Source organism: Mandrillus leucophaeus, unplaced genomic scaffold (genome assembly GCF_000951045.1).
Source record: "Mandrillus leucophaeus isolate KB7577 unplaced genomic scaffold, Mleu.le_1.0 Scaffold254, whole genome shotgun sequence".
NCBI classification, from domain to species: Eukaryota; Metazoa; Chordata; class Mammalia; order Primates; family Cercopithecidae; genus Mandrillus; species Mandrillus leucophaeus.
The window spans coordinates 1104218-1131413 of record NW_012102632.1 but is presented as its reverse complement, the minus strand read 5'-3'; the positions used below and the strand labels follow the sequence as shown (position 1 = coordinate 1131413).

The window sequence follows — 27196 nt, the reverse complement described above, 5'->3', positions numbered from 1 at the left end:
TGAGGAGTAGAGGGTATAGAAGGATAAGTTATTTTTCTTTGTTTTCTACAGATTTATGAAATGACTTTATAAACAGATAATTTTAATGTATACTTTTCCTTTAAGTAACTGAATGGGAAAAATAACAAACAAAAATCTTAACATTGTATTATAAAATGAGCATTGACATATACCTGCAACTTTCTCATTGTAAGAAATACAGCTGTATACAGGGACACAGTGAATCAAACCTACGAATATGGGTGGGATTAACTCAGGAAAGGTGCTAGATCACTTTTGCTATCCTTTCTCCTGAAGAATTAGGCTTACCCAGTTTCACACAATTGGGAAGCGAAGGCATCTAGGACTAAAATTCAAGTCCTGGGAAATTCATACTTTTCAATTCTATTATCCTGATCTACAGCTGTGTTATAGACTGGCACTCGCAACCTGTGTATCATGGCAAGTGCGATGGCAAACACAACCTCCTGGCTCTGGAGACCACAGTGTTCACGTGTGTCTGTGTCTGTGTGTGTGCTTTTTTTCTTTCTTTTTTTGAGACGGAGTCTCGCTGTGTTGCCCAGGCTGGAGTGCAGTGGCACGATCTAGGCTCACTGCAAGCTCCGCCTCCCAGGTTCACGCCATTCTTCTGCCTCAGCCTGCCACCACACCCAGCTAATTTTTGTGATTTTAGTAGAGACAGGGTTTCACCGTGTTAGCCAGGATGGTCTCAATCTCCTGACCTCGTGATCCACCTCCCTTGGCCTCCCAAAGTGCTGGGATTACAGGTGTGAGCCACTGCGCCCGGCTACATGTGTGTTCTTTACCTCTGCACCTGCTGCTTGGTAGCCTCGGGTCCTGGTCAGCCTCCCTTCGAACTTTAGTACAATGTCCTTCGCTCGTCTAAGAGAAGAAAAACCTGATAGTGAACACAATTTTATCATACTTACAATTTCTGCAAAATGTGTAAAAATGCAACAGGAATAGGATAGGTTGCCATCTTGTCCTGAAAAATGATACAGCACGAGATGCCGTGAGAGAATGGAGTTACACAAATACTTCATGGTCTAATTTTTGGTAATCAGAAAATGCCTTAAAATTTTTTTCTTTAATATTTAAATGGATGCATAATCGAAAATGATGAAATTATACCAAAATTAGCTACAACTGAATTTCTTAAAGGCCTTCACTGATTCTGGTGCTTGACTGGGGATTCTGAGCTTTGGAAATCCTGGTGGCAGACACCTGCATCTCGACCTCTCCACTTAGCAACTTTCCTCTTGCAGTCAATTGTTTAAAAGTGCAAATCAGACCTGGCTTCAGAGAATCTGCCTAAGTAAAGGTTGGTGTCTGATTAATGGGAGCAAAAAAGTCATGTCTACATAGACATGAACAATCTGATTCACCCCAAACAAACTTCTAACACACTAATTGATCACTGTATTGAATTAACCTGATATCTCTGCCTAAATATTCAGTCCTGAAAATGGACTAAATTCATTGGGATAGACAGTTAAATTCACAGCTTAAATGAACAACAGGATTAGAAAATAAATGTTAGTGCCATGGACAGACTGAAGCCAAAGGCTCTTAGAGAGATGAATGTCACCGTCAAGGTAAGCTAATCATTTACCACCCCGTGTAGAGATGCTCATTATCTGATGGTTGGACGCCCTCTGCTTGATTATGTTCAGTGTTGAAGAACTTAGTTCTTCTGAATTAGCCATTTTGCTAGTTTGACAGGTTTACCTGGGAGGGTACTCTGGTCTGTGCATCACAGCAACCCCCAATAACACCCAGTGGTCTGAGTCCTTCCTTGGAAAACACAAGGTACAAGCCAATTCCTTTATCCACAGACAGGATGATCTCTCCAAAACATTACCTAACCAGAGTTCTTGGTTTTGGATCTCTCTTCCTACCATTGCAACATCTTCATCTTAATAGCCCAGCCAATGCATTGACTTCATTCTGGCCAGAACCAAAATGTAGGTCAGGAGCAAGGTTGACGTCCCATGACTACCATGTTGGGGTCATCTTAATAGAGCTGTCTGCTGCAAGTATTTAAAAAGTAAGAGTCTATCAAAGTCAAGTAACAATTCATTTTATATCTTTATTTTTTATTTTTTCTGAAAACATTTAAACATTTTATGCACACCTTTTTTGGGTCAAGCATAGTGGAATACAGAGTTGCCTAAAACAGAGTTTCAGTCAGGTGGGGTGGTTCACACCTGCAATCTCAGCACTTTGGGGGGCTGAGGTGGGAGGATTACTTGAGCCTAGGAGTTCAAGACCATCCTGGGCAACACAGTGAGATCCCATCTCTACAAAAATCTAAAAAAATTAGCTGAGTGTGGTGGCACGTGCCTGTAGTCCCAGCTACTTGGAAGGCCATGGTGGGAAGATCACTTGAGCCCAGGAGTTTGAGGCTGTGGTGAGCTGTGATCCAGCCACTGCACTCCAGCCTGGGTGAGAGTGACATCCTGTTTCAAAACAAACAACAACAAAAAACCAGAGTCTCTGCCCTGGAAGAGTTCGCTACCTAATAGGGATGACAGAGATCTTTAAAGACAATGACTGAGGGATAGTGGGTGTGACAATAGCTATAACAGAGGGGTGATCGGGTGTGGAGGTAGCAGGGAGGGGCAGCCCAAACCAAGGCCCAGTCATAGACCTATGCTGATTTCATAGGAACTGACCACTTGCTTCCCTACAGGGGAAACAAGCATGTCCTGTATCCTCTTAGACAGGTGGCTTTTGCTCCAGACTCAGGGTTAGCTTATTCTGTTTTCATCTGCATCCCGCTACGCTCCCTTGATTCCCAAGCAGACAGGGTTCGGTGCTTTTTTGCACTTTCCACAAAAGCACTGTGATAAGCCTCAGCAAGTCCAATGAGGGAAGTGTTGCTCCAGTAGTTTCTCAACGTGATGGAGAGGAGATATGTGTGGCAAGGAGATAGCGGAGGTGCTCAGAGGGCCAGCTGCACCCTGAGACCCTGGCTGCTGGCTGAACACATGGCCAGTGTCAGCCATCTTGGGGCTCTGAATGTGTCACATGGGCCAAGCAACATGGCAGAAGGCCTGGCTTATTCTTTGGTTTCTGAAGTGCCTTGACAGAAAAGTTACCATTTGTTCTGCTCTGCCCTCAAAGTTAAAGAGACTTAACCACCTATTATTCAGATAACAATTGATCATCATCATTTTGGAATGATTTAGCAAAATTCTAATAGAACCTATGTCTTTTTTTTTTTTTTTTTTGAGACAGAGTCTCACTCTGTCACCCAGGCTGGAGTGCAGTGGCACAATGTCGGCTTACTGCAACCTCTGCCTCCTGGGTTCAAGCAATTCTCCTGCCTCAGCCTCCCGAGTAGCTGGGACTACAGGTGCCCACCACCACGCCTGACTAACTTTTGTATTTTTAGTGGAGACAGGGTTTCACCATATTGGCCAGACTGGTCTCGATCTCCTGACCTTGTGATCCGCCTGTCTCAGCCTCCCAAAGTTCTGGGATTACAGGCGTGAGCCACCGCACCTGGCCAAGAACCTATATCTTTTCTTTTTAAAGAGTAATTGCTCCAGTGATTACTTTGGTGAAATTACTATGTTTCAATACAAGAAAACACTGGACTTGGAATCAGAAATTCTAGATTTAAAGCTTAATTCTAGCACTCAGAAACTGTGTAGCTTGGGTTAGTCTCTTAACATCTCTGAGTATCAACTTTGTTGTCTGAAAAATGGATATAATGCCATCCTTACTCAAAGAAATGGAAACAACAGCAGCTGATAACAGACATGAAAGGCACATGGAGGAGAATTAATTGGAACCTTCTGAGGATCAAAACTACGGATGACTTTAGCTATCTTTCACAGTCACCTGAAGAGCAGTCTGGTCAGACTGGAAGAACATCACCTGGAATGCAAATCTAAGGAAGAAATGATTTGATGGGAAAGAAATGCAAGCCTAATACATGGTTGATATGGAGGTAAAGAGATATCTGCTTGGCATCTAGAAAAGAGCAATGAAGATGAAGATAGGGCAGTAATTCTGTCTACACAGCAGGTGTCTGATGATCAGGCGTGGTGTCTGCTTTGCCAGGAAGCTCCACAGCACAGGTCACAGTAGCTCAGTGGTACAGGCCATGAAAGCTACTCCGCTAACTCCCTTTGCTGTGACCCCAGGCATCAGAATCACTATTCCTTACTCACTCTTAGTGAGTGACTGTTATATACCAGATACAATGCTAAGCACTCACAGAGTTCATTCCATGTATTCCTTCAACAAACTGCTATCAGTGGATCTCAAACTTGAATGTGCAAAAGTATCAACCTAAATGCATGTTAAAAATACAAGGACCCTCTCCCACGGTTTGATTCAGTAGGTCTGAGAGCAATCAGGGATTTTGAGTTTTTAACAACACCCGGAGAGCTTAGTGGTTGACATTTTTGGAAATGGACTGCAGGAAGTTAAGGGCTGTTCCTCACCATCGCTTCAACTTTAAAAAAGAAAAGAACTGGTATTCAGAGACATTAAGAAAATTAATGTCACGTAGCTAGAAATTGGTAAAGGTAGTATTTGAATCAGGGAATCTGTTTTTAAATCTTTAGCACTTTATTGTATAGACAGACTGTTTAATATGACTCTAAGTATCATAATAATCTGGCTTCCTATCAAGGTTTTTTTCTTTTTTCAATTATTTTTTTACTCAGAGGGTGGTAATAGCCAAGCAGCTAAAATGAGTATCTCTTTTCATATTGGCTTACTGCTCTGTCTCTAGTGAGCGAGACGAGCTGGGAGAGAATATTAAAATCTAGTGTTTAGAAAGGAGGCAGAAGGTAAAAGACTCTCCACCAACACACACACACCCAACACAGACACACAACTCTTTATACTCTCTCTTTCTCTGTGTCTCTCTGTCTTTCTCTCTGTCAAACACAAACACACATGCACACACAGAGGAACCGGCTTCTGGACCAGCTAGACCTCTCAGATACCTTTGTGACTTTGCTAAGTCAGGTCAAGAGTGACCGAGCCACCTCTCTCACATGAGTCTTTATCCTCGTTCCCATGGGCAGGGCAAAGTGGTTTATCGGAAAGCATACTTGTAATGATCAATAATGGCCATTGAGGCCCTTACCTCAATGCCCTCAGCTTCTGTCCCATAGTCCAGGGTCTGCAGCGAATGTTTGCCATGAGATCTTTCTGGAACTGTATATTCTGGAAGATTTGTTCTGGATCATTGCTGTCCCCTGTTTCATCAGCACTAAAGCTGTCATCCAAGTTGCTGAATGATCAGGGCATTAAGGAGGAAATCTGATTAGTAGAATTGTTTCCAGCAAAGATCATCTTGCCCTGGGCACAAGTTCAGGTCATCTGTATGAAATGTGTATGTGTTTGTGCATGATTGTGTGTGTTTGTGTAAAGGGAGGGACCCAAAGAGACAGATAATTTGGTAGTGTCAGTAGCCTGTTGAAACATTTATTGGATTCAATTACTTCCACTGGGTCATTAGAAGATAATGATTTCTCAGGGTGCATGACATTATCAGAAAACACAAGATGAGACAAGAGGGTACTTATGTACTCTTGGATTCCTGAGTAGCAGCAATTTGGGTAGGCAAAATAATTTCTTTTTCAGGCTCATTGAAATAATCAGCTAATTTTAGAGGCAGGACTCCTGTTCCCCAATTCTAAAGGTAACATAAAATACAATCAAAACTTCTGCCACTCAGAAACCCCTCTTCACCCTTTCAGGTCAATTCATTTTAAACCTGAGATAACCAAGACAGAACCAGAATCTTTCTACCAGCGAAAGATTAGCTAAATAAATTTACATGGGCGAGATATTTCAGGGACATAGATACTCTCAAGAGGAACAATTTTCCAACACGTAGCAACATTTACTCCCAGTTACACTTAATATGCTTTATGCTAATGCAACTTTTTGAGAGGAGTTAAGAGTATTCATCTATGACTATTAGAAATAAAAGATTTCCTTTGTCATTTTCTAATTCATATTGTTTTTACCCATTAAGAGGAGAATTTTTTCTTCAATTTCATCAAATTAAAGGGCAGCTGTACTAGACCTTTATAAATATTTAACAAATCGAATAGCACTCTCATCCACTTCTAACTAGCCTGAAGGCTTTTTCAATAAACACTTTATTTATCATGATAGACATATTATCCACTCTCTCTTGACGTTGCTGATTGAGTGAACATAGAGAAAACAGGGAAACATATCTGTGGGTTTGGCCAGCCATAAAGCCAGGTTGGGAGGCAAGCTTTCGGATTCTGACCTCCTGGTCAAGAAGCAGCCAGAAGAACCATTTCCCTCCATGCCCATTGCTGAGGTTGCCATCCTAGTTGTACCACAACCTGAAGAAGTGAGATTCTGAGTTCATTCTGAAGGACAACTGAGCAGGACAGGGACTTTTTCCCTGGCTCTGGTGACCCATGCATTCCTTCCTCACACACCTGACTCCTCTGCCCAGCTGATGAATGGGGCTAGCTCACCTGAGCAGCAGAGATTCCTGGTAGAGGTAGCACTGACTGGCATTTCTCCGGATGCCTCTATAGCGCTGGGATGCCTTTGAGGTTTTCATGGGAGTCAACAGACTGCTAACGATCAGAAGCTGGCCAGAGAGCTGGGAAGTTAGCAGGCAAGGGTCTGTTCTGAGGTTTCTGAACAGAAGCAGCGGAGTTTGCTCTGCCCGCCGGTTCTCAGGAACAAGACTGTGTGCTTGCAGCTGGTGCTCTGAGTAGGGAAGAATCCAGGAGGCCAGTCATGCATATGCAATGTTAAGGTGGCTGTAGCTGCACAGATTGGCTGGAGTCTAGACAGCCAAAGGTTTGACCTGGTGATCTACAGATCGCTTGGTGCGGCACAAATGATCACATCCGTTAACCCCTTATGCCCTGACAATCCTGGATGGTTTGCAAAACACTTTACATCTTTGACCATGGCTGCTGTTCACAAAACACTGAGGGAGTACAAAAGGCAAGGCTTAATTTCCCCAGTTTTTTACTCTCATCGAAGAGGCTTAGAGACAGTAAGGACCTTGCTTGTGTTCACAGTGGAGTTGAAGAGAGGCACAGCCATCACATTTTATTTTTTCTTATTTAGTTTTTTCTCAACATAGTTTCTATTTTGAAAAAAGTCAAACCCTGAGAAATGCTGATGGAACAATACCAGGAATATCTGTACACTCTTAACCTAGATTTACCAATTGCCACATTTTGCCACAATTGCTTTATTTCTGTTTGTATCCTTTCCCCATCACACACCATTTGAAAGTAGATTGCAGAAATAATAACACATCAACCCCAAGTACTTTCAGCATGATATTCATAATAATCAAATTAACGTCTTAACACATTTTACTTTTACCATACATGGTCACATTAATCAGCACGATAACTCTGAGACTGAGACTAAAAGAAATGAAAAGACTTCCTATAGCATTTGGTAAGAAAGGAAGACTTTGATAGAGATTAGACTCTCACCTCGATATTCTGAAAATAGGTTGCCAGCTGTAAAATGGGATGAGTAGCTCATCCTAGTCCTTCAGCAAAGGTCAGCAGCTTCTCCTCTCCTTCCCTAGCCATCAGCAGAATAGAGCCCGGTTCCTTTGTCACCTGCAGACTCTCACTGTTAGCCATGTGTTGGGATTCTCTGCCAAGAACCTCTTTCCCAAATCCAAGACTTGACCAGTTTCACAGTGTAAACCTCTATTTGCCACGTAACAAAAGAAATGGTTTGACTACAGTGAGGTTAATTGCACCTTTGTATTAACTGAATGGGAAGGTGCAGGACTGGAATAGACGTGACCCTTTCTGTGTAACATTACCTACTGCACACTCAAGACTCAATAAATGGGTGAATAAATAACTGCAGTGGACAACAGACAACAGAGCAGAAAGAAAATCCATCAGCAAGTTCAGATGTGGGGCTTCGGAGAGAAACTTCATTCATTTGTCCATTCAATCCTCTACTAATTCATTAGCAAATAATTGGAAAGCTCTTACCACACACTAAACTGGCAAATGTAAGCAAGAGCCCTAGCGCAGGGGTCCAGGGACCATCAGGCAAGTGTTCAGACCTAGGGTTGAAAGCACGGGAACGAAATGGAAGGCTGAGTGCCAGAGCTGGCCTTGGGTCAGAGATGGATCCGGAGCCTCTGGGACCAGGTCATCTGTCTGCCAATTTGCTTGAGGCCATTTGGTCTGATGCTCTATCTGGTAACATTAGATAAAATGTGTGCTTATCAAATGGAGAAATGGTTTATATGGATTACTGCTAGCCCCACTGGGATTTTTTGCATTCTTTCAGAGATCTTTACTTATCTCAATCATTCCTGAACATTTCAAAGATTTTTTTCATCCTACTTTTTCCAAAGCCCCCCTGCCTTATTTTGAAATATTTACTCAAAAATTTAAAATATTTTACATTAATCTCATTCAATTAAGTATTTTGAGCATTTTTGTTTCCTTTTGATGTTATACATACATGCATATTGCAGGGGGAGGTAAGGAAAGGTAGTAGCAAATTTTTCAGTACACAGGGATTCATTAAAACAAATTAGAGCAAAATCAATCTTTTTAAAATTTCATATTCATTCAGGTAATTCTCTCTGGCACTATAGGCGAGATAAATAAATAAATAATGAGATTCAGAAAATTAATCCGGAGATTAAGAATAGAGTTTATTCGAATACAGAACTTGAGGGTAGCCACCCGGGAACCACCAACTCCAAATAAATGGGATCAGCATTCCAAAGTGGAGAAGTTAAGGTTTTACTTATATAGGCAGAGACAGAAATTTTAGCCGGATTGCATTTTCTATATGAGACCAGTGCATATGTTTCTATATGACACCAGTGCCTGTGGTTATAGATTACTGCATTCCAAGGAAGATGACTTTATTACTCTGTGAGAAGGGGTAGTGATCTGGGTAGAGGGGTCTCATCTCTGATGCCATTTGGCCTTTCTAATTATTTACAGGGAAGAAAAGGCAGAAGTTGCAGCTGTGTGCCACATGACTCAGGCTGCAAAGTCACATTCTTCTCAAGGCTTAGAATAATTTCAAGTTCCAACAGCATTAAGTTTAAATTAATTTTAATAATTAAGTAATTTATTAGCGGGGCGCGGTGGTTCATGCCTGTAATCCCAACACTTTTGGAGGCCGAGGCAGGCAGATCACAAGGTCAGGAGATTGAGACCACTCTGGCTAACATGGTGAAACTCTGTCTATACTAAAAATACAAAAATTAGCTGGACGCAGTGGTGTGTGCCTGTAATCCCAGCTACTCAGGAGGCTGAGGCAGAAGAATCACTTGAACCAGGGAGTCAGAGGTTACAGTGAGCTGAGATCTCACCACAGCACTCCAGCCTGGCAACAGAGTGAGACTCCATCTCAAATAAATAAATAAATAAAATAAAATAAAATAAAGTAATTTATTGAACCTACATGAAGATAGGTTGAATAAAAGATATTTAACTCTATTTTTAGGATCCAAATCATAAATTAACTGAGATAACTAAATAAGAATTGCAGCTTTTGATATGAATCAATTGTCTTTGTTTTTTGCCTAATTTTAAGGAAATGTTGATTTCTAAACATTTTTATTATGAAGTTAATGCATAATCATCAAACAAAATGGAAACAATAGGAAAATTAGAAATAGCAAAAACCACCTAGAAAATATTGCTCAATGATATTAACTATTAATCTTTTCAGCTTTTTAGAAGTGCATGTTTTTCTTTATATTTATATATTTTGTGGCTGTGCTGTATATGTGTATTTCTCTTACCTTTTCCATTGATTTTATATTTAAAGCAATTTCCATGTTTTTAAAAAACTTTCTGTGGGCATATTTTACCAATAGGCTAATTAAGTAGTATATTCTGTCTAGGATGTGAAGCATTTAACACTGACCCATTTCTCAAACATCCATTTTGTTCTCCCTAGTACCTTTTTTGTTTGTTTGTTTGTTCTGTTATTTTTTTGAGACAGAGTCTCACTCTGTCACCCAAGCTGGAGTACAGTGGCACCATTTTGGCTCACTGCAAACTCCACCTCCCAGGTTCAAGCGATTCCCCTGCCTCAGCCTCCCAAGTAGCTGGGGTTACAGGTGTGCACCACCACACCACACTAAAATTTTTTTCAGTACAGACGGGTTTTCACCATGTTGGCCAGGCTGGTCTCAAACTCCTGACCTCAGGTGATCCACCCACCTCGGTCTCCCAAAGTGCTGGGATTACTGGCGTGAACCCAGCTCCCGCCCACCTTTTTTTTTTTTTTTTTTTTTGGCGATTGATATTTTCTGCTTTTTGCATCATTTCTATAGAATTAGTTTTTCAGAAGTGAAATTACTAGATCAAAAAGAATATTATTTAAGAAAATTCAATGTTGTCAAATGAATGTTGCTCCCTTTACATTTATATTGATTTAGTGTGCTTTTATTATTATTGGTAAAATGAGTTTTTAATCAAACGTTCACATTTGTCTACGGTCTGTTTACTGTTTCCTTGGTCTGGTTTTTACAAACTCCCTCTAAGCATCCCCCGGCATTCATGTGGGCAGTGTGTTCAAGGCGAGGCTGTGATTGCAGCCTCTCATTCTCCAGCAGGAGGGACTTGGATGCCCTTCCCCATTTCCTCTCCAGACTGCTGCTCCTCTGGATGCTGAAGGGCCAGGCAGAAAGAGAACATAGAGAGGATGTTGCTTTCTGAATGCAAGGAGATTAATTACTCCACATGCATTGACTTCCTCTGACAATTTGATTAAAGATTTTAGATGTGCTGGATACGTTTAAGTTAAGCCAGAATTTGTATGTAGATAAAATGACTAAAAACCCAAAAATCAAAAGGTTCCAAATAGTGTCAAAATGGGCTAAAATTATCATTTCCTAGACCCACTGCTTACAGGATCCGTGGGGTGAGAGAAAGAAGATAGTGAGGGAGATAGAGATAGCAAGTGAAGGCCTAATTGTATAACATATGAATCTCATTCGGTTCTAAAAACAAAACAAAACAACAATAAAATTGAGTTATAAATCCCAGAAGGTTTCATCAGAAGTGATCCAATGGCTTAGCTTACAGGGACAAAAACATTTATTTCCTACGTCATCAATTAAAGAGTTGTTTTCCTGCTAAGTGAATTCTATTCTGAGAAATTAATATCCCTGGCCACATCCTAAAATTTATGTGTGAGTCCAGTGTGTTCCATCAGCAAAGCCAAGGTCTCTTATCTTCGTTATCAAATTTTAGTTCTGGATTTTGCAAGACAACCTTTCCCATTTCTGGGATATATTTACACGTCTGTTATATTGTTTTAGCAACTCCAAAAGCTTTTGCTTGAAGTTTAGAAATATGTTTTGGGTTTGGAGAATATTTTTTAGGGAAGATTCTCAAGAAGAGATTGTTTTCAATTATCTGAGTAACAGCTGAATTTGTTGAAGCATGAGAACCATTTTTATTTTTATTTTTGGATTCCACATGAAATCATTAGTGGCAAATAAGTTTGAAACTGTGCAGACCTTCTGAGATTTCCCTCTGGGTCCTGTGATACTCTGTAACTCTGTTACACTTTTAGAAAGTAGTCTGAGATTCATAGATGGGTTGATGGGGGTGGGGGGTGGTGTCCTTTGCTACACGGCCCCTTGCGTTAAGTGAAGATAGACTGTCATCACTACAATAGAATCCTTTAAAAAGAGGAACGGATCATCAGATAGGTTGCAGTTGGGATACAATTATAATGCTGCCCTGTCCCATCAGCTGTTAAGCTTCCTCAAGGAATGAGATTCCTTTTCATATATGAGTATATCTAAACACATAATCTGTCCTAGGAGAAAGAAAAAATTGAAGTTTCTAAAAAACGGGGGTAAAGGAAAGCAGCTGAATTCCTTGTCAATCAACTATTTAGGAATTGGCTGAGAGTTTTCTTGAATGATTTTTAGACCGTTTGTATTTTCCCAAGTATTTGGGGAATATTAGAAAGCATAGCCAACGTCTCTCAGGAGGGATGATCTCCTCCGCTCAGCATTTCTTCACGTCCTTATAGAAATGCTATGTCTCCATCAGCAGATGGAAGCCAAACAGCATCTGGGATCAGCTGAGACAACAGAACAGAGCAGATTCCAGACAAAACAGTATTTACGATATGTTGATCTACTACAAAAATACGAAGTTTATCGTGTTTTGCTTTGTTCTTGATGTGATATTTTAAAACCCCTTCTTTTAGAAAATTATCTTCATCTTCTCCTCACATCTCTTTTCATCTTATGTTTTCATTTTAAAATAATTAATGGTCAAATAGCGATTGAGGTATACAATGTGATGATTTTATATATGTATACGTTTTGTAATGATTGCCACAATCAAATTAATTAACATGTATTTTTGACATATCTTTTCATTTCTTGTTTTGTAAGGATCTTTCAAAATCCTTTGCCTTTACGTGCAAACCAATTTAATTCCCCAAGGCAAGGTCTTTTAAAAATTAAGCTACTCCTGCCCTCTTTTTTCGCTGTTAGTACTTTGCCTTTTTTTAAAAATAATATTTTCACAGGTCTAATTGACACTGCATTTCTGCCTCTACATTTGATGATTTTTGAAGAAGGAGAGTTCTGTTGTGGCATGTGTATATCCAGAAATAGTCTTCATGCATAAATTATATTCCCGCCTTAAATCTCATCGTATATATGAATGCCATGATGATCTTTACAAATCATCTGGGATTTTATATTACTCATAATTTTGTATTACTCATAATTTTATATTGCTTGTTTAGAGATTTAAAAGCCTGATGAAGGAACAGCTGAAACCAGAGAAACAGCAGGTGAAAGTAAATTTATTTATTTTTCTTCCTTTTGCCAACATTCTGCATCACCTCTTGTTTCCAGCCTCACTTTCATTCCAGCAGCTTCTAGGGTATGGCTGTGGCTGTCTGGCTTCCCTTCTATTGATACCTCTGGCAGCCTTTGAGGGATGAGGGGGCTTGGGGGTTTCCACTGCAAACATGAGGGAGTAGGTTGAGTGCTTCTTTGTTGAGGTGAGCTTCCCTGATGGGGTTGAACCCTGTATATCAGAAAGAAGCCCAACCACCCTTTTGCTATTTCATAGTGACACATTGTATTGAATCTCCTGGAGCAGACATAAACGAATGTTGTGGCTCTGGAGTGGTAAAAGAGATTGTAAATAAACTGTCTTCATATCTCCTGGGGGTGCTTTTTACTGGGCTAACATAGCTAAGCTGGAAATGTGTTTTCCAGTATTCCATTCTCTGTGTGGTACTGGTCATAAAGAGACTTGTGTGTGTAAATCTTGGAAGGTGGAAGAGAAGGAGCTGCCATTTTGTGTGCTCTGAGGTGGATAAAGGGCACCAGATGCTGTGGCAGCTCACACAGGTCTGTCATTTGCTAGCCTTGCTTTGCGGGTGGGGCTGTATCCTGAGCCTCGTACAACTTCAGCTCCCACTGGATCTCTTCCTTCAGCTCCTCTGAGCCCTGGGCCAGATGTGTGTTCAGCTCCATGGTGAAAGCCACCAACTTTTCCAATAGGTCATCTGCATCTTTTGGGTTGGAGGTGGTAAGAAAGAGAGGTGGGCTCTATTTCATCCTTTTGAGGGGAAATGGGAAAATACCTTTTGTCCTCTATTTCCTCAATTTCACACCCAACTCTCCTTCCTAACTCCCAGTCCAGGCGACATAGAACAAATTCAGCCCAGTATCAGATACAAAACCAATACTTTACAGAGATTTCACAACCAGTCTCACCATTGTGCAGATCCTAATCCCTGTTATAAATTCTATATGTTGGTTCTGTTTCTCCAATTGAACCCTGACTGAAAAAGCTCTTCATGGCTACTCTTGCCTGCAAATTTTATCTCTTGAATTCGTAGATGGTTATACAGCTCTGCCAAGACTGTTTGACTTCCTGAACAGAAAGCGTAAATGGTAAAGTGTGGATTGTGATTCAATCATTGATGACCTACTGCAATTGGTAGTTTGGTCTGTCTGAATTGCATCTTAGAGAAGCTCATTGAAATGTCTTATATAATGACATATTTCCTTTTCTCCAGTGTTATTTAGTGTTCCCTTATTTTTATGGCCCTTGACCTTAGCCTTTTATTTAAAGCTACTGAGGGGATTAGATTACTGTTGCCGTATTTCTTGGGATTATGCTAATCCAGGTTTTCATTTTACCATGTCAATCTCTACTTACATTTTTTTTAACTCTTCCGGTTTCCTTTATAAAGTCACTATCTCTTCTTATTCTCTTAATCTGCATCTCTTATTTCGGAGACAATGATTTCATTTTATTTCACTGAGTGAGAGAAGCAAACATCTAAAATTTACATTTTGCTTTCTGTAGAAAGTTCCTTTCTAAAATCTGCATTTTTCTCCACCTCTGGCATTTTCTGCAGAATGCTGCAGAATTTCTGTGTTTGCGCCCCCATCCTGTGGGTGAGTGTTGTCTGGCTTCCCTTGCTATTCCCAAGAATGCTGTGGAACTTTACCTTTCATATGCTTACTGGTGGAGGCTGCTGCATGATTACTTTGTAGGCTGAGGGAGTGGAGAAAAGGTGAGGCTGGGAGCACTCTAAAAAGAAGAATTAGCTGTTTCTTCTGTTGACTCCTTCCTCCTTATACAGGATGACAGTTCTCTTCTTGTATTCCTTTATTTCTGGTGTGTTGTTTGTGTGTTTGTTTTTTGTTTATTTTGACACAAAGTCTTGCTCTGTTGTCCAGGCTGGAGTGCAGTGGTGCCATCCTGGCTCACTGCAACTGCCTCCTCCGGGGTTCAAGCGATTCTTCTGCCTCAGCCTCCAGAGTAGCTGGGAATACAGGTGTGCACCACAACACCCGAATAATTTTGTATTTTTAGTACAGCTGGATTTTCACCATGTTGGCCAGACTGGTCTCAAACTGGCCCTTAAATGATCTGCCCATCTCAGCCTCCCAAAGTGCTGGGATTACAGGCGTGAGCAACCGCGCCGGTCACTTCTTGTATTCCTTTGTTCAGCGTGGCCTCTTCCTCAGGTCTTCGATGTGGCTTAGTGTCCCTCTCAAGAACTTTTCCACGACAAGGACAGGATCTCACCACAGCAGAGAGAATCAGAATCAGTGAAAAACACCCATGCCTGGAGACTTCTTGTTTAGAGCGGCCACTCTTGTTTTGATTCCTCAATCTAATTCTGAACTTTTTTTCTTTATTGTGGCAAAATACACATAACACAAACTTACATGCTACAGTTTTTAAGTGTCCAGTTCAGTGGCATTAAGAACATGCACATTGTTTGGCAATCATCACCAGTATTCATATTCAGGACTTTATTCATCTTCCTAAATGGAGGCCCCCATACCCACTCAACAACAAGACCTCATTTTCCCCTGCCCCCCTAGTCCCTGACAGCTGCCATTCTTTCTGTCTCTATGAAGCTGATTACTCTAGGTACCTATGAGGGTGGAGTTATACAGTATTTGTTTTTGTGACTGGCTGATTTCACTCAGCATAATGTCTTTGAGGTCCATTCATGTTGTGGCATGTGTCAGAAATTCCTTCTTTTTTAAGGCTGAATACTATCTCACTGTAGGCATATTCCACATTTTGTTTATCATTTAAATGTTTTTAAGCTATAGCAAGAAAAGGCATGGAACAATAAACGGTCCCTATCTCTCCCACAGTCCATCTTCATGTCTAGCCCATGCACCTCTGAAATGGTAGTGTTGGTAGGGCTCTAGATACTTCCTGTTAAATGGGCTGAAAATTCTCTGTAGATGAGGGTTCTGACTAAGGGAACTTTCTTTAATCTCCTTCCATTTCACCAAGTCTCCTGGAAACTTCTTGAAACATGATATGGTTTGGCTGTGTCCCCATCCAAATCTCATCTTGAACTGTAACTCCCATAATTCCCATGTGTTGTGGGAGGGACCTTTTGGGAGATAATGGAATCCTGGGGGCAGTTTCCCCCATACTGTTCTTGTGCTAGTGAATAAGTCTCATGAGATCTGATGGTTTTATAAGGGGAAACCCCTTTCACTTGGCTCTCATTCTGTCTTGTCTGCTGCCATGTAAAATGTGCCTTTTGTCTTCCACCATGATTGTGAGACCTCCCCAGTCACATTGAACTGTCAGTCCATTAAACCTCTTTTTCTTTCTTTCTTTCTTTTTTTTTTTTGGACAGAGTTTGGCTCTTGTCGCCCAGGCTGGAGTGCAGTGGCATGATCTTGGCTCACTGCAACCTCTGCCTCCCGGGTTCAAGTTATTCTCCTGCCTCAGCCTCCCAAGTAACTGGGACTACAGGTGCCTGCCACCACACCCAGCTAATTTTTTGTATTTTTAGTAGGGACAGGGTTTTGCCATGTTGGGCAGGCTGGTCTCAAATTCTGACCTCAGGTGATCTGCCCGCCTCGGTCTCCCAAAGTGCTGGGATTACAGGTGTGAGCCACTGCACCCGGCCCTGTTTCTTTATAAATTACCCAGTCTTGGGTATGTCTTTATCAGCAGCATGAGAACAGACTAATACAAAGCATTAATACAAAGAACTTAATACAAAGCATTTAGTAAGTTCAGGCTCTTTTTTCCTAGTTTCTAGAATTGGTGCAGATTTGCCCCTAATCATTTAAAAATAATAAATGTAATATTCTCCATTTCTGGTGGGTGGAATTCCCATATCCACACCACTTTCTTTCCCCTTCCTCTCTCTGCTTGTGAGGGCCTCCGAGTTTATTCTTTCACTCATTCATTACATAAATACTTACTAAGTACCTGTGCTGTGTTGTGTTATAGCATTAAAGCACATGCTACAACATTTTCACCAGACAAGGTCTATGGGTTTTGGAAAAATGCTAGGCAGTTTCGCTGAATCCCAAGCAGGCTTGTTCAGGCTTATTTAGATAAAATGGGTCTGACCTGGAGAGTCAGTATTTATGGTGTGATGCACTTGAGTAGATCTTATTAGCATCTACTAATGAAATTTGAATATTAGCATGCTAATGTTTAAAATCAGAGACTGTTCTGTGTCATTGAGATAGGCAGAAGAATGATCCCCCCAAATCCATCTACATCTTAACCCATGAAACCTCTGCATATTTTCTGATACGGCAAAAAGGGAGGGAGGTCCTTGCAGATGTGATTAAGTATTCTGAGATAGGGAGATTATCCTAGATTATCTGGGTAGGCACTACAGGTAATCACGTGTACCTTATAAGAGGGATGAAGGAGGAGATTTTACTGCACACAGAGGAGAAGGTGATGTGAAGATGGAGCAGAGAGAGACCTGAAAATGCTGGCGTTGAAGACTGCAGGGATGCAGCCACAAGCCAAGGAGTGCCTGCTCTCACCAGAAGCTGAAAGAGGCAAGGAATGTCTTCTTCTTCTTCCATAGAACCTACAGAGGGAGTGCCCTGACAACACCTTTATTTGGGCCCAGTGATACTATCAAAGTTCAGACTTCTGGCCTTCAAAACTCCTAGAAAACAAATTTCTGTCATTTTAAACTATTATGTTTTTGGTGATTTGTTACAGCAGCCACAAGAAACTAATCCAGCCACTTTATGTCCAAAATGAGGTTAATAAGAGGGAACCTGTAAGTGCATGCCTTGTTCCAAGCTTACTAGAGATGCTGCATCCTTCCTGTTGTCTCTGTGGGTTTGCTTCCTAAGATTCCAATCAACCCTTGCACCCGGTGATCAACTTTCCAACTGTCTTTCAGAAAAGGATTAACTTCTGTTTTTTAACTAAATCGTTTCCAGCAAACCATATTCTTGTGAAAGCTTACTGTTCATTTCTGCAGGCATGAAGGGAGGTAGGGCTAGTAAGTCTCAGCCCCTTCTCTGCAAGCGTGCTTTAAACAGCAGTGACAGACATGGCATGGTCCACCTTCTAGTCCTTAGATATAAAGCCAAGATAAACAAGTTTAATTGATTACCTGGGGTCAAATTCCTTTTTGGGCTCCAGGTACTGAGGAGAAGGCATTGTATATGGGACACTGGAAGAGGTGTGGGACTGTGTGAAGCTGGCTGTCGGGCATGGTCCACCTTCTAGTCCTTAGATATAAAGCCAAGATAAACAAGTTTGATTGATACCCTGGGGTCAAATTCCTTTTTGTGCTCCAGGTACTGAGGAGAAGGCAGTGTATATGGGACACCAGAAGCGGTGTGGGACTGTATGAAACCAGCTGTTGGGGGCCTGTGAGAGAAGGGAGATGAGAATGTGATTGGTTTTGAAATGATCTAAAATAGAAACTTCACAGATGGCCTCTGAGAAATTGAGACTCCATTCTGTAAAAAGGCACAGAGTCATAGAATTGTAGTGCTAGAAAGGCTCTGGTCACCTGACTCAATCCCCTATTCTACAAAAGACAGGTCAGAGACCTCAAGAGATGCAACTCTCCAAGGCTGTCCAACCCATATGTAGAAAAGCTAGGACTTTTTGAAGTGTTTCTGTGAGAATGAAAATAAATACCTGTAGAAAGCTCAGAATAGTGTCTGATGTAATAAGTGTTCAAAATGTTTGATTGTGATTGGTTTATTTAAAACACTGGGCCACCCAAATTTCCAACATCAAAAGTGAAGTAACAAGAATGCTAATGAAATATAACCTTTTACCTAAAATAATGCAGTCATCAGAGTCTGTGTGTTCCATCTGCCTCTGTGACTACTACCCAGTTCAAGCCACCATCACACCTTGCCTGGACTGTCGCAGAGGACTCCTCATCATTATCCTGTTTCTTTTGACAACTTCCAAAGACTATTTCCCTCCCAGCTACATCCCATTCTCCTCACAGCAGCCAGAGAGTTTTTTTTTTTTTTGTAAAAAATGTAAGTCAAATCAGGTGCCTTCCCTTCTAGAAACCTCCAGTGACTCCTTTTCTCAGTCAGAGTAAAAGCCACACCCTTACCCAGAGCTACACGGCCCAACAGGAGGGACCCCGTGCTGCACCCTGGAGCTCTTCTCCTGTAATTTGACTGTCTTGCTTACTTGCTCTGGCCACACTGGCCTCCTTGCTGTGTCCAAATACAGCAGGCCTGTGGCCTTGGGGGCTTTACATGTGTCTTTTGCCCTGGTTGGAATGTTTTTCCGTGTATGTTCAGTTACCTGCTCGCTTTCCTCCTTCAAGTCTCTTCTCAAATGTTGCCTTATCAGAGGATATTTTTGGCCCCCCTACCTACCAGAGCAAACCACCAGCCCTCGTTGGCTGCCTATCATGCTTCATTTTTGTTTATAGCATTTATCCCCACTGGATATTAAATATATACATATTTACACCTTGCTAGTCTATCTGTTCAGTACTATACTTTTACATGAAAGTAAAAAACAAACAAACAAAACACAGTTTACACATTATATCTTTCTTTTAAAAAAGCAGAACTTACTCTATTTGGGTGAATAAATGAAAACTGAGCCTATCACTTGTTCTGTGTCTCCTAAGAATCTAATTTATCAACCAAAATAATCTTCCTGGGGAGATACAATGAACACTATGCTGCACACATAAACACATTGCATCATCCCATGTAGATTCTTTTGGTTGATAAATAAGATTTTTAAGAGGCTTGGGGGTCAACTACTCCAGGCATCAAATGCGAGTTCTACTGCTTGCTAGCTAGGGTACTTTCACAGTGAAAGCTTTTACTGACTGTCCCTGAGTCATTATTTCCTTATCTGTAAAACAGAAATAACTTTGCAATGTTGTTGTAAAGATTAGCAAAATTGTATAGGAAAGGCCTAGCACAGTGCATAGTGTGTAGTAGGAACCTAAAAGCTGAGAGGGATGTTTTATTCTTGTGTCTATGATAGTAGTGTCATTTAAATCCCACCATGAAGGCATGGCCAGAATGGTTTAAGTAATTTCATATGAAATATGTGATAGCCATTATTATCATCATTCTTGACATTATTTTAAAATCAGCATTAAAATTTGGTGAGAATGCTTTGAGATGAATTATTTTTTGCAAACTGACCTGATTCATGTAGAGAACTGCAAACAAAATATTTTGCCAATATATTGATTAACGACATAACATACATACTATGTGTGCTCTTTAATCCAGCTCCAAATTCAAATAAAAATTTAAAAATGCCCTCCCTGTCTAAGAAACAGCCCAAACAGTAGCCAAATACATATATAGAATTTAACTCAGGGTGTCTGAATTTACTGTAGTTGCCCATGGATGGGAGAAGCAGCCTGCCAAGGCCCAGAGATGCAGGGTTTAATCCCAGAGCTCATGGGAAGCTGGCTGATTGGTGAAGGCACTGTGTAATTGAACATGTGCTCCCAGCCCAACCGCAGGAAGGATGAAATTTGTTAAGTGGTATCTTTCATGAGATTAAAAAAGGAAGACAAACTGTCACTGGTTATGATAGGGTCTTATTAAATTTCTGCCTTACTAATTTGGAAACTGTGATAATCCAGACTTGGCATATATGATACAGAACAAAAAAAGTGCAATTAAATGCTGACACTTGGAAATTTTATATTATGGTGCACCCCTGGATGCTAGGGCCGGTTGTTGATTTAAGTTTATTTTGTTTCAATTCTGTGTATCTATTTTTAACCCTTAGTTGCCATCTGCTTGAGCGTTGTCCTGGTTCACTTTCAGTATACAGCTCAGAGTGCAGAAATAATATCCGAGTGCCAGCTAAACCACTTGGGTGTTTGCAAAACGGAGTGAGGAGGATCATGAGGGCTGTGTTTCTGAAGAACCCACAGAGGGAGGCAGCAGGGATGAACTGCAAAAAAGTAGCAGTCCATGCTGCACACATCAGCCCCACAAAAGAACAACAAAATCCAGGAGCAGAGAGCTGAGCTACTGTAACTGAGAATGACTCCTCAGTGGGGATGGTTTGAGAACAGTGACCTGGGTCTAGATGGCCCCTCTTGGAGCTCACTGGAACCCTGTATACATTCCCTGTCTATTGACTTCACACAGCAGTGGCTTAGCTCAGCTGAGAAAGAGGACTGTCTGTTCCTCTTTGTTGGTTTAACCATATGATACACAATCCTGTAAACAAATTAATTTCCTCCGGGACTTTTGAAAGCATCCTAACTGCATTATCGTTTTTTTTCTGCATAAAGGAAGCTTAGCAAGAAAACAATTATGGGATGGACTTCAAATGATCTCCAAATGGCCATAAAATAGACATGCAGTCAACAGAGATGCAGAAGAAAAAAAATTAACAAGATTTTGTTTGTTAAAATCTAGGATTCATTTGATTTTAAAGCTGTGTGACCCACTTCCGTTCTTTCTCCCTTCCATCAGCTTTCTGCACAAATCTTTTGCCACTCTCTTTTTTTAACATTTTTATTCTTCCTCTACTGCCCAGAGCCTTTCTACTCTGTGTCCTCCAATTCATCCTAAAATCAAGACCAAAGTAGAATTCTCGAACTTGGCCTATTCTGAGAAAAGCTGACATGGTTGGGACAAGGAGCCTGTGTAAATATTCCCAATTGGTAAGGAATGAGTTTGTACACTCTTTCATTTATTCTGCCATCAAGCATTTACTGGCTGTCTGGTTTGTGCCTGACCCTATGCACTTCCTTAGGGAATGGAATAAAAAAAAATACATGGCCTTCTCCTTAAAGCAACTTGATGCTTGGTGGAATGACAGACAAAGCAAGAATTGAAACAGAGTGAAGTGACTGCTGTGATGGGTAACTGCTTAGAGCTAGGGAGGGGTAGAAGAGGAGAGAGAAGGAGTATTGCTTAGTTCGGGTCTTGAAAGATAAGTTACTGTTCTGAAACTACAGTAGTATACTGTTGAGGGGTACAGGTGGACCATTCAAGACAGAAAGCTGCAATGGCCTGTGGGGACAAGTGGCAACTGCCACCCTCCTCCAGTTACTCAGGCCCTAAACCACAACTGCAACAGTCTATCCACTTACCTTCCAGCCTCACCTGCAGGGCACAAGGGAGAGAGTTGCCAAAGAGGTGGCTGCAGGTAATGGGGTACATACATTTGGATATTGGACACAGAGAAGACACAGATCTAAGGAAGCAGAATCCAAGGCTTAGCTTAGGGCAGTGCAGGGAGCCCAGACCCTGAGAGCCTTGTGGTTAAATGGGTCCCTAAGACCTAGGAGACATTACTGGATCAAAGCCAAATGAAAGTTTTTATCAAGCCTTGAAGTGGGCTCTACTCATTCATTCATTAAGTGTAATATCATTTATTCAATAATTCATTAATTGATCAATATTTACTGACACCCACAATGTGCCAGCCCCTTGGCTAGTTTCTGGGGACACCATCCCAGGCACCCAGTACTGGGATCTTCTGAGGACCCTGTATCATAGCTCTGATCAACCAGGGGCCATAACACTGTTATGTCCTGTTAACACTTCTCCTAATAAAACTTTAGTGACCTCCCCTGCCTCTACCACCCATCATTGCAAGAAGACTGCACCTACTTCTATCTTTCAGTGTAGAATTCAGGGACTGCCTTCACCTGTCCTCCTGTGAGTCTCCAAACCCATCTCCCTGTCTATGCAGTGTGGACCTTCCTTACAAAGAAGCTGCCCTATTCACTGCTGCCTCACCCCCATTGTCTGATTCTCCCTCCTCAGAACATGCTTTTATCTTCTATTTGCTGATCCAGGTCTCAGCATTCTCCCCAGAAGTCATCCACAACCACTAGATGCCTCCTACGTCAGCCTTCTCTGAACTTGTCAACCTCAGCAGGTCCAACACCGTGTCTATATCTTCATCTCTTCTCTCCTTGTTACTCCTCGAGTTGCCCCTCCTTCTGACTTTCCTGCTTCTCTGGCTTCACTTGCTTCAGTCATGCAGGCTTAGAACCTCAGCCTTACTAGTCAACCCCTGTCCCAGCCTTACCTGTTGGAAGATTTCTGGAGTCACAGGAAGATTGCTGCAGACACAGAAGCTCTTTGATGAGGTATCTCCAGGTGTTACTGTAATAATGGATAGAGGAGAAAGTATAAAGTCTTTAGTCTTTTCCAGAGGTTGAGCTTGAAGTCTCATTGGGATGAGGAAGTTAGAAGAGCTTCAGTTTCCTTGATCTTATTAAAATATATGAACACTTCTTCATCAATTATCAATACCATCTTGTCTGAAAGCAGACATCTGGAAGTGGTCTAATGTCTTCAGTAGGAACTCCCTTCTTTTCTACCCTAGCTTCCTCTCCACATCCCAATAGGCTTAGAGAGTCTTTTGGCTAGGAAAAATCCTTAGAGCCTTTTATTCCAAATCCCCACTGATAAGTGAAAGAAGCCAGTCTCAAACGGCCACATACTGAGCCAGGCACGGTAGCTTATGCCTGTAATTGCAGCACTTTGGGAGGCTAAGGTGGGTGGATCACCTGAGGTCAGGAGTTTGAGACCAGCCTGGCCAACATTATCTTCACAATTTTTATGTAAATCTAAAACTATTCTAAATACAAGACTATTTCAAAAATATAATGTCAAACACATAAAAAAATGAACAAAAAGCTTTCAGCTGTCTTTCCAAATATCATCTCAGACCCTTTTGGGGTTTATGATATTTCTTTTGTACAAAGTACACGTTTACTTTAATGACTTGGAATATAATAAATAATAACAGCAAAAGTTAGCATTTACTGAGTACCTGCTGTGTGCTATTTATATCTGTTAACTATACTAGCACAGCTCTAATATAACCCTGATGATAACAACAGTTGAGGCATCAAGGAAGGGACAAGAAGGGTTCACCCATATCTGATTTCCGTCTCCTTCCTGGACACATGGGAAAACAATACTCCACAACCAGCACCTTTTTGATTAAGCCACATCCCATGACTAGTTCTAATGACATGTTAGGCAAAATGAAATGTGTCATGTACAGGCCAAGACCATAAGAACTGATATAACCCATCCACATGTTTTGTCTCCTTTGGAAGTGAACATGGAAGCTATGAATTGAGATGGCAGAACCACGAGATGGAAGTATGCTGGATTTCTAGGTCACCACCTGGAGGAGAGCTTCCCTGTAGCATCACTGGAATCTGATGTGAACTAGATATTAATCTTGATCTTGCCGACTTGAACCTAATTCAATGCTGTCTCCTACAGGCCTAAGACATAATATATACTGCATAATATATGCTGTATAATGATAATATATTTATGTAGTCTTTATTGATATGATTAATGATTTATCTCAGTTTTATAAAAAAAATCTCTGAAAGAACATTGGCTCCAAGGAATAACAATCACAAAAGGATTACAGCTTTGTTTAACACTTTTTGCAAATCCTTGAAGCTGATCTTTCTGGTTGTTTCTAATCCCAATAGCCAGCCTAAACCTTTTGGTGTAATCTCATGTATTCTGACCTCTGTTATTTCCTGCTGCTTAATGATCTTTCTATAAATTGTATGGGAAATGAAGCAAATGTAATTACAGTATCTGCCAGCCCTGATGCAGATAAATAGGTAGGAGTCTGGCCAAGTGTCTCCCCAGGCTAGCCTTCGGTGTCTTTCACTCACAGCAGAAAGAAATAGGCTGTAAATTACAGTGCTGATTTGTTCCAATGATATCATTAGCTCCTGGAAAACAAGGATCATGAAAAACCCATTTCAAATGAACATATGAGTCAATACCAACCAAGCATCTTTTGGAACAGAGCCGTTGTAAATTCCTACTAGAATTCTGACTCCTAAGTGAATATCTGTGGATCGTCAGACCACAGAAGACTTAGCTCCAGCCCATGCATCTGTCCCTTCAGACCACAGAGTTACAACCAGGCCTATTGAAAGAGCTGGTTACATAAGCCAGTCAGAGATTTACCTAGGTGAGAAAATAAAGATTAGATGGTTTGAAGCAGAGTTCTGGCCCTTCCAATTCAGACCCCCAACCCCTTTCTTAAATCTATAGTTTGTAGGTTTCAAAGGAGAAGTTGTAATAAAGAGTAAATAGACTAACTTCTTTTTTTCTTACAGTTTTTGCTTGATAATATGAGAATAAAAGCAATACCCTTCTTTGACCTATCCTAGGATAAAATGCAGGTGGAGAAAATGTTTTCCCTATTGTCTTTAGCCTTGACACAACGGGAATAGGAAAAGGAATTTTCCCATATGCAAATAAGTGTTTTAAGGTACATTTGTAGGGCACACTCAGCACTTGGGGACTGAGGTGCCTCAAGAGAAGCTAGAGACCTAATGTAGGATGTACAGGCCAGGCGGACACACTGGAACACAGAAGATGACAGCTTTCGAAAGAGCTCAAGATTCTAATTTCTTGAACCAGAAGACAGATTCTCCTCCATGTCTGTTCACACTTTCAGACTTTACTGTGCATTAGCCCTCTGTTCCCCACACCTGCCTCTGGACCCTTGGATGGTTAGACACTCTGACTTCATCAACCCTTATCCTTATTATAGTGATATGAAATTTAAAACTGGCATCTCCCACAGCCAATTCTTGTCACTATTCTTGTTACTTTTACATATTAACTGATATGTAATAAAGAATATGCCTGACTTTGTCCCTAGTTCCTGGGAAGTAGCATCAAAACCTTTAGAATTTCTTAAGTGGTAGGAGTGTCTTTATTATTCATGGTGAACCCCTGGGATCGAACTTGATAGCCTGTGCTAAAGAGATGACTCAGGACAGGAGCTGGCTGCTCCTGCCAGAAAGACCAACCGTGTGATTAAAGGGTGGGGCCTTTGAGCCGGGTGATACCAGCTCAGTCTCCAGGGAGCCAGGGGAAGCTAGAGATTGAATTCAACTGCAAGGCCAATGATTCCATCAGTCATGATTGTGTAATGATACTTCAATAAAAACTCTGGGCACCAAAGTTCAGTTGAGCTTTACAGGTTGTTAATATTCTGATAATGTCACACATTGATATGCCAGGAAGGTAATGCATCCTTGCTCTTTGGGGATAGAACAACAGAAGCTTTGTGTTGAACTCCCCTAGACCTCATTATATGTGTATCTCTTTCCCTTTGGTTGATTCTGCTGTGTATCCTTTTGCTGTAATAACACAACAACGGTAATTTATAGGACTTTCTTGAGTTCCATGAGTCATTTTAGTGAATTATTAATCCTGACGGAGTTATGGGAACCACCAAATTTGTAGCAAGCTGGTCAGGTGTAAGGGTGACCTGTGAGCCTTTGAACTTGTGTCTGGTGTGTTTAGTTTGTGTAGTCTTGTGGAAAACTGTGTCCCTAACCTGCAAAGTTTGGCTCAACTTGGTAACTGGTGTCAAAAGTCAGTGAAACTAGGCATAATTAGAACTCATGGACATTCACACCCTTTCCACGTCAGTCACATGTTTCCAAGGCCTCACTGAGTTCCTTTTACACATCTATCTTCTCTACTTTGGTTCTTATTCCCTATGATGGCAAAAGAAATACAACTGGACTCTAAGATGATGGTGACTCATGATGCCTGCTCCCTTCATTGCTGCAGATCTTTGGTTCTTATTATCTCCTTTTACACATCTGTCTTCTCTACTTATGAATAATATTCTACTCTTTGATCATACAGTGGCCTATCCCAGTTATCAAACCATTCCTGTCTTTGCATATATCCTTTAACCACAATGAGACATTTGAACTGTTAACTTTTTCATATATCAGCTTTTGTCTTTCTCATTATCTTTCCTGTTCAAACTGAACTCCATAAGTGATCTCTTAAATTAACCTTTTACAAGTATTCTTGATCTTCTGTCACTCTTGACTTTCCGGACACTTGTCATACAAAACCATCATTCAGAATTAATCCTAACATGTGCCTGAGCCCTTCTCACACCTGAATTGCTGGACATCTGTTTAAAATCATTCAAGTATGCTATATTAATTGATAGTCTTTATTTCAAGTGATAGAAAATCTACCCCATTATCTTAGGCTAAAAACTGTAAAACACTGATGAAAGAAATAAATCTCAAATATTAATGGAGAGATATGCTATGCTCATGGATTTAAAACTCGATGTTGCAAAAGTGGCAATTCTTGTTCAAATGCAGGTATTCAGCCCAATGTCAATCAACAGTCTATATTTCTTTTGTATAACTTGACAAGCTAATTTTGAAATTTGCATGGAAAGGCAAAGCAAAAAATAGCCAAAATAACTTTGAAAATGAAAAACAAAGCCAGAGGACTCATCCTATATGATTTCAAGATTTACTATAAAGTTTTTCTAAGCAAGACAATGTGATATCAGACAAATGATAGGCACATGATGGACTCTCTGTTCAATGGAACTGAGCAGAGAGTCTAGAAATAGTATATAGTCAATTG

General features: G+C 40.9%; 1 protein-coding gene and 1 long non-coding RNA gene across 2 annotated transcripts in view; one reads left to right on the top strand and one right to left on the bottom strand.

Moving 5' to 3' along the window:
- The window catches only part of TMC3 (transmembrane channel-like 3), a 40850-nt gene extending 34238 nt beyond the window's left edge, over window positions 1-6612 (bottom strand). The window contains exons 1-3 of the mRNA XM_011983682.1: window positions 6489-6612; window positions 5111-5257; window positions 807-882 (exon numbers count right to left, since the gene is read on the bottom strand). Of these exons, the coding sequence (XP_011839072.1) occupies window positions 807-882; window positions 5111-5257; window positions 6489-6577 (312 nt within the window). The 5' untranslated portion in view covers window positions 6578-6612. The remainder of the gene's footprint in view (window positions 1-806; window positions 883-5110; window positions 5258-6488) is intronic.
- Window positions 1-27196, top strand: part of LOC105542237 — a 114529-nt gene that overhangs the window by 41947 nt on the left and 45386 nt on the right. The window contains exon 6 of the long non-coding RNA XR_001006438.1: window positions 12768-12813. This is a non-coding gene — a long non-coding RNA (uncharacterized LOC105542237). The remainder of the gene's footprint in view (window positions 1-12767; window positions 12814-27196) is intronic.